We start from the raw sequence: 7,684 nt of genomic DNA, 5'->3' as shown, positions 1-7,684 counted from the left end.
AGAAAGAAAAACTCAAGCAGAAAAGGTCTAAAGTTAGGTACACATGACCATATAAGATGATGTTAAGCGAAATGAACCCCAAGATAGGGAGACAAATATTTTTTTTCTTGCTTTCTATTGTTTCTAACGTCTTTATAATGTACCATGTGATTTTTTTGTTTCTTTGTATGTTCCTCCCCCAAGGTATAATCCCTGTTTTCACTGTATTTGATGTTGGTGCCCTGCATCTAGTATATACACTTCTCCAATTCAGGAAGGGGAAGGGAAAAAACAAAATGCTTAAATAGGGATACAGGTTGACCCATTGTAACAATGAGATGTACAAGACACTATGTTGAAAACAAAATTTACAACTTTGGTGGGGAGGGGGATAGAGTAGTTAGGGAGGTGGGGAAGGAAGATACCTTAGGGGGAAAAAATGGAGGAGGCAACAATGCTCGATAGGAAATGTACTCATTATCTTGCTCATGTAACTGTAACCCCTCTGTACAATATTTTTACAATAAAAAACATACAAAAGAAACACCTACTTCATGCTGAGTATGGTGATGACTCACACATGTAATCCCAGATGATTGAGATGAAGACAGGGATTTGAAGCTCATGATCACCCCAAGTAAAATGTTTGCAAGAACCTATCTCAACCAGTCAAAAACTGTATCTGGGACACACATTTGTCACCTCAGCTATGGAGGAAGCATAAATAGTTGCATCACAGTCTAGATGAACCCAGGCACAAACAAAGGACCCTATGTTTAACAGAGCTAAAACAAATAGAACCTGGGCATGGCTCAAGTGGCAAAATGTCTGTGGGGCTATCATGAAATTCTGAATGTAAAGGTTATTATCAACCATAAAGAAAAAATGAATTAACTACTGTGGGTGTTCCATGGATAGGAATAATTAGAATAGGAAAAAGCATAAGATGAACATATAAAATCTAAAGAGCAATTGTGACTGTGAAGAATGTTTTCATTAGAAAGATTTTTGGAGCTCCTTTTGTAGATTTGGATATATCTCCTGACAGTGAATGTAAGTTAAGTACAAGTATTTGATGAAAAAAAAAATTTGGTCTGGAGTATTCTCATACCCAAAACCTATATCTTTATTTGAAGCAAATGATAATATCCTCACAATTGCTTGAGTAGTTGGTTTACTTCTTGAGTAAAAATTCATTATGAGACATGGTAGAGAAATATTTGACTGAAATTTTAGTAAAATTTAAGTATTTATGAAAACACAATTTGACTTGCAAGGGCCCCTCTGTAATAAACACTACAGTTTGAAGTGAAACAGAAAAAAATACTAATAGCCAGAAAACAAAAACAAACCAAAATGATAAATTCAATTATGTCTATCCACACAGTGAGCCAGTCTCTTTACTGTTTTTTTTAATCCATAGCTACAGTTACCTGAATCCCATTACAGACAAAAAATGAAGATGAAAACTCCAAAAGCGAACAAGTTATTAGTTTAAAATCTATGTCTTTGAGGGGAAGGAGGAGTTGGGGAGAAGGGGAGGAAAGGGATGGGAGGGGAAAAATAAAAGAGGGTGTAACAATGCTCCATAGAAAATGGACTCATTACCTTGCTCATGTAATTGTATCCCTTCTGAACAGTATCTTTACAATAAAAATATATATTGAAAAATTAAATCAATGTCTTTGGAAGAGAACAGTGAAAGTGGAGAAAATTCTGGTTCTTCAATTGAGATGTGTGCTGACCTTTTTGTAGCATCTTCATTCTATACACTCAATACATCAGCCAGTCGCTTACTAGACAAGGAAGATATCAGTTCTGCTGACATAGTCTCACAGTGATTATATTCAATCAAATTTGGTTTACTCCTTAATGGCCACAAAGTCTAAAAGTAATGATGCTAGCATGGTAGTTCAGATATGTCCAAGAAGGAAGTAAAGTGCTTACATAAAGCCAAACATGAAAATTGACCACTTAATAAGGAGCAGGGGACTAAACTTATGCAATGACTTGTAAAATATGCAGTAAGGATGATGTATCCATGAGGTTAGAAACTAGGTTAGAAGCAGCACAAACTGCTTTAGCTAGGTCACTTCAACTTGGAGAGGTCCTAGCCACAGGGCAGATGTAAAAGGTTTCATAGTGAGGATGTAATATTCAGAGGTTTTGAGTACTCAGCAGCCATATTGGAAATTTTTCCCATGGATAAGGGAAAGACTACTCTGTAAGTTTTAACTAAAACACGATATATATATATATATATATATATACATATACATACATATATATACATATATATGTATGTATATGTATATATATATATACATTTATATATAACCATATATAATACATATGTAGTATTATAAAATTGTATATACTAATTATGTAATGCTATATAATAATATACTAATAAATAATATAATAACTAGGTAATACTATATAATAATTTTCACAATATTATATAATATCTAATACATAATACAGTATAATATTAGAATATATGGTATATATTATAGGTAATATCATATATATAACATTAGGAAAGATAAGAATTTCAGGGGAGTTCTTACTGACAGTACACCACATATTTTCTCAGGGCACCTTTGACCTCATTATTCCTCAGACTGTAGATGAGGGGGTTCAACATGGGGGTCAGGATAGTGTAGAACACTGACACAACCTTGTCATGAACAGCTGTCCTGTAGGACTTGGGTCTCATGTAGATGAAAATGGCAGCTCCATAAAATAGGCCCACCACAGCCAGGTGTGAAGAGCAGGTGGCAAAGGCCTTCTTGCGGGCATCTGTGGAAGGCATACGGAGCACAGCAGCAAGGATGAGACCATAGGAAGTCAGGATGAGGGAAAGGGGAATCAGGAGCATCAACACACAGCAGATGTACATGAGATACCCAAAGACAGACGTATTGACACAGGCCAAACGCAGTACTGCGGGAGCCTCACAGAAGAAATGATCTATCTCACGTCTACCGCAGAATGGGTAGCTCAGAGTAGCCACAGCCTGCATGAGGCCATCAGCTGCCCCCAATAGCAAGGACCCCATAGTCATTCTCAGACACAATGGCCAGCTCATGAGAACAGAGTATCTCAGTGGGTGGCACACAGCCACATAGCGATCATAGGACATGGCTGCCAGGAGGAAGCACTCTCCACCACCCAGAGTGAGGTAGAAGAAGATCTGCAAACCGCACCCAAAGAAGGGGATGGACTTTTTGCCAGTCAGATAATCAGCTGTCATTTTTGGCACAATGGTGGAAATGAGCAACAGGTCCATGAGTGAGAGCTGGCTGAGGAGGAAGTACATGGGTGTGTGGAGCCGGTGGTCCCGGTGGATGAGAAGAATCAAGAGGGCATTGCCTGCTAGGGAGGTGAAGGAGATAGTTAGAATCATCCCAAAGAGGACTTGGTGTGCTCTGGTGTGGTTAAGCAGGCCCAGCAAAATGAAATCAGATGTGGTGTTCCCATTGTCCATGATTTCTACCAGAAGGAATCCTGGAAATGGAGAAAAGGAGACTGGTTCCAACATCAGTGAGGCTTTATGTGATTGACCAATTGATTTCTAGAAAGCTATTCCTTAGAAAAATGATGAGACCTATGCCAAATCCCTTATCTGCTTTCAGGGCCTGAAAGCTTCACACACACACAAACACACACACACACACACACACACATGTATATATATGTATATATATATATATATGAATAACAAATACATAGAGTATAAATACATCATTAGTTTAGTATCTATATTATTTTTGCAATATCTTTTTTATTTTTCTTAGGTAGGTCTTGAAAGGAGTTTCACTATGTTGGAAATGAACCTTATAACTTGTGGGAGGAGGGGGGGGTAGGGGAGGGAAGGGATAGTGGGGGAAAAAGGAGGGGTAACAATGCTACAAGAAATGTACTCATTACCTTACTGATATCATTGTAACCTCTGTACAGAACCTTTAGAATGAAATAAATTCAAAAAATAAGAATAGAGATGCAGAAGTATATGAATACAGTGCCTCTTGGTCAATGTTACCCTTTTAATATTTTCACACACCCCTTCCGCTCCATTCATTCCCTCACTTTTTTAATTTTAAGGTTATGAATTATATTTCAAAATATAAATAGAGTTTTTAAATTAAGGAATATAAGAAGTTTAATGATCCAAATTGCTAAGAATTTGCAATATACATAGGTTAAATTTATAAAAACAGATTAGAAATAAATGGCTCATCTATTTGAACTTGAATTACTGATATATAATCAATATAATGAATATAAAGCTAAGTGTGTATGTATAAGTAAGATATGTCTTCACATAGACTTGGTATCAAAATGTGCAAAAAAATTCCCATTTCAATTAATTCTCTCCAAAATGAAATCCAGGAAGAACTTTCCAAACAAAAAAACCACATTCTCAGATACAGAAAAATGAAATAGATCATAGATAGTAAGCATAAGTTAAAATCTGGGGTTATTAGTGACATTCGCAAGACAATATGTTGCAAATGATCTGTACAATGTGGAGTGGGGGGGACAGAGGGAGAAAAATGAGTGATGGGGTAACAAATTCGACAAGAAATGTTCTAATTACTTATGTAACTGTAACCCCTCGCTATATCATCTTGAAAGTAAAATTTAAAAAATTAAAAATGTGGGGTTGTTGGATGTACATGAAGTTCAATTCACAGAGGTTTAAACAGAGTAATATTGACTTTCTGGGAGATTTTCCTACCATATAAAACTACAAAGTCAAATGATTTAATAGCTTTTTGCTATAGTAGACAGTTTCTCTTTATACTTTCAAAAATGCATGTTATTGGGTAGCTAAAAAATACTATTCTCTATACAAGAGCAGGGAATATGAATTTCTTCTCCATATCTAGCTGAACTTAACTATTTAAAAACCATTTTTAACTTTGATCTGTAAGTGCCAATCCTGACATCATCTATTGAATCCAAGAATCTGGATGAGGATACTCATTTTTTCTCAAGAGTTTTGTCTAACACAATACATCTCCATGAGAGATAGAGATAGAGTTCATTTCTTTTTAAAGCATTTCCCTTTCCACTTTTTTCATTCCCCTTGACTAAATGTAATTCTACCGTGAAAACATGATGCAAAGGGCTCTGCCCTACCCTAACTAACTGTCATATGTTATAGTTTGTTTTTGTTTTATTATTTTCTTTTTTTATTGTGAAAATACCATACAGAGGGGTTACAATTACATGGGCAAGATAATGAGTACATTTCTTATCAAGCATTGTTGCCTCCTCCGTTGTATTTGGTTGTTTAAAAATTAAGTGTGTTGAAAATGCATCTCCCTTGCAAATGTCACCTTTCTTTCCTAGAATTGTGTTCCTCATAGTCTCACAGCTCCAGGGAGCCCTCCCAATACCGGGAATCACATAAAACCCTCACTCTGGATCTCACTCACATCTTATTGCCAACGTTATGAAACACTTTCAACACATCTCTCATTTAAGGGACTTGATTTTCCCTGCCTTACAATCACTGAATGTTATCAAACTCAAATTTGTAGAAAGTATACTTGGAAATTTAAAAAAAAATCTATTTTTGCTGCCATGTTACCTTTTATTTTGCTTGTCTTGAAATGAATCCCAAGACCTGACACATGTTACATATGTAATACATGACATACTACTGAGCTACATCCCTAGCACGCACACACACACACACACACACACACACATAAAACACATATATGTAAATATAAATATGCAAATCTACCTACAGATAAATAATCATGTATTTGAATATATAAGTATATATATGAACAAATAAATATATACACACATATGTATAGTGGCTCAATGATCACCATTATACATTTCTATATATTTTGATCTTTCCCTAATATGAAATTGCTACTCATAAGACAAATATCTAGTCTCTCCACTCCCAGCTTATTTAAATGCTCTATTATTTGCCTTCTTTATCCAGTTGATAATTCAGAGAAGCTTACATAATACACACATAGTACAATGGTTTTATATTTGTGACTGCTACCTCACTGATATAATATCTGGTAGTTTTATTGATTCCTTATCATGAATTATAATTTATTTTTTCTAATTAACATCTATCAACTATGTATAATATATTCTGTGTATTTGTGCATAATTCTGTTGGCATTTGACATCATTTCTAACTTTTCAATGATTGCAGTTTTATGTTTTTAAAGTGAAATCAGGTTTTAGTCTAATGACTAGTCAATACATAATAGGATGTAGACAATTTTATGCAAAGATTATTTAAATGTGTCACTTAAAAAGCATAAAAACTAGTTGGGCACTGGTGGCTCATGCCCATAATGCTAACTACTAAGAGCCTGAGATCTGAGGATCATGGTTAAACACTAGCCTGGGCAGGAAAGTCCATGAGACTCTTTATCTACAATAAACCACTCAGAAAACCAGAAGTGGCCCTGTGGCTCAAGTGATAGAGTGCTAGCCTTGAGCTGAAATGCTGAAGGACAGCGCCCAGGCCTAGAGTTTAAGCCTCACAACCAGAAAAATAAAAAATAAAAAGGAAGTGCTCTATGTGAGGCTTGATGTTTCTTGTTTAGTTAATGTTAGTTTGTTAAAATGTGTGTATTCCTATTTTAAAAATGAGAAATTTTAACTCCAATTGAAGTGTAACTGATCCAAGCAACGTATAAAGAAGCCATTCAAAGTGGAAACAAGACAGATTTATGGCATTAATTCCTGAAAATGGGCCCATGAAGTTGGCCATTTGAGCAAAAAAGTACTGCTTTCTGTAGGAAAATAGTAGTGCTATTTAGAAAATAGTAGTGTTTGTTTAGAAACATTCCGTCTGAAAAGGATTTCCTTTCTCTATGTGTTCAGAAAGTTGGAACTTGGTAGTTACTATTTCTTTTGCTTGCTTCCATAACTATTTATTAGAATTATTGATTAATTTGGTATCTTTACTTTAGAGCTCATATTTTGTACTTGAAATCCAGGGCACAAATAAAGCCTTTCCCACACAAAAAATCATTGAATAATCTCCTTCCATATTTTTCCAAAATAATTACCACGATACAATTTTAAAATTTTGATAAACTTACATAGACTACTGGGATGGAAATCAATATTGTCCTGCATATTGTATCACAGTAACATACAAATCATTTCTTTGGCAGAACTGATAAGTTCTCATTTGAATTAGGCTAATGACAACATTAACTAGAATACTGTTTGCTTCAAACACTAAGATGTGGAGTCAAAAAGATTTTCCAAATGACTAACTCGAGTTCAAAGTTTACAAGCAAATGATCAGTTATTAAGAGATCTCCTGGCAGATGGTGCTGTGAAGAAGGCTCCAGGGCAAAATGAATGAGACCTAATCTAAAAAATAAAGAAAACAAAAGGGGCTGAATTTCTAACTCCAATAGTACAACAGTTCCTATCTGCAAACCGAGCGTGGGGTGGGGGAGACAGAGAGAGATAGAGAGGGATGGAGCAAAATAGACAGGGATGGAGTGAGATAGAGAAAGAGACAGGGACAGAGACATGTGTCTTACCTAAAAGAAGTAAAACTGGTGATTGAATGGGATGGATCCACATCCTCTGTGAGACACACTGCCTCAAAGCTCCACTTGGTGTTGAGAAAATTTATTCTAGCTGCGTCCTCCTCCTTTTATATCAGTAATGCAGTGAACTATTACTGGGA

The 7,684-nt window shown here is 35.5% G+C and overlaps 1 protein-coding gene across 1 annotated transcript; it reads right to left on the bottom strand.

Annotated features, from left to right (window-relative positions):
• Positions 1–2,545: 2,545 nt before the first annotated feature.
• On the bottom strand, positions 2,546–3,523 carry LOC105985028 (olfactory receptor 2T8-like). The gene has a single exon (XM_013015442.1). The coding sequence runs from the start codon at positions 3,521–3,523 to the stop codon at positions 2,546–2,548; it is 978 nt and encodes a 325-aa protein (XP_012870896.1).
• Positions 3,524–7,684: the final 4,161 nt, after the last annotated feature.

This window comes from Dipodomys ordii, unplaced genomic scaffold (genome assembly GCF_000151885.1).
Source record: "Dipodomys ordii isolate 6190 unplaced genomic scaffold, Dord_2.0 Scaffold27, whole genome shotgun sequence".
Classification (NCBI taxonomy): Eukaryota; Metazoa; Chordata; class Mammalia; order Rodentia; family Heteromyidae; genus Dipodomys; species Dipodomys ordii.
This window is presented reverse-complemented; position numbering and strand designations above follow the sequence as displayed.

What these genes read in the sequence shown, in the direction of transcription:
- LOC105985028 (XM_013015442.1), bottom strand. Translation starts at nt 3,523, where the DNA reads ATGTTGGAACCAGTCTCCTTTTCTCCATTTCCAGGATTCCTTCTGGTA.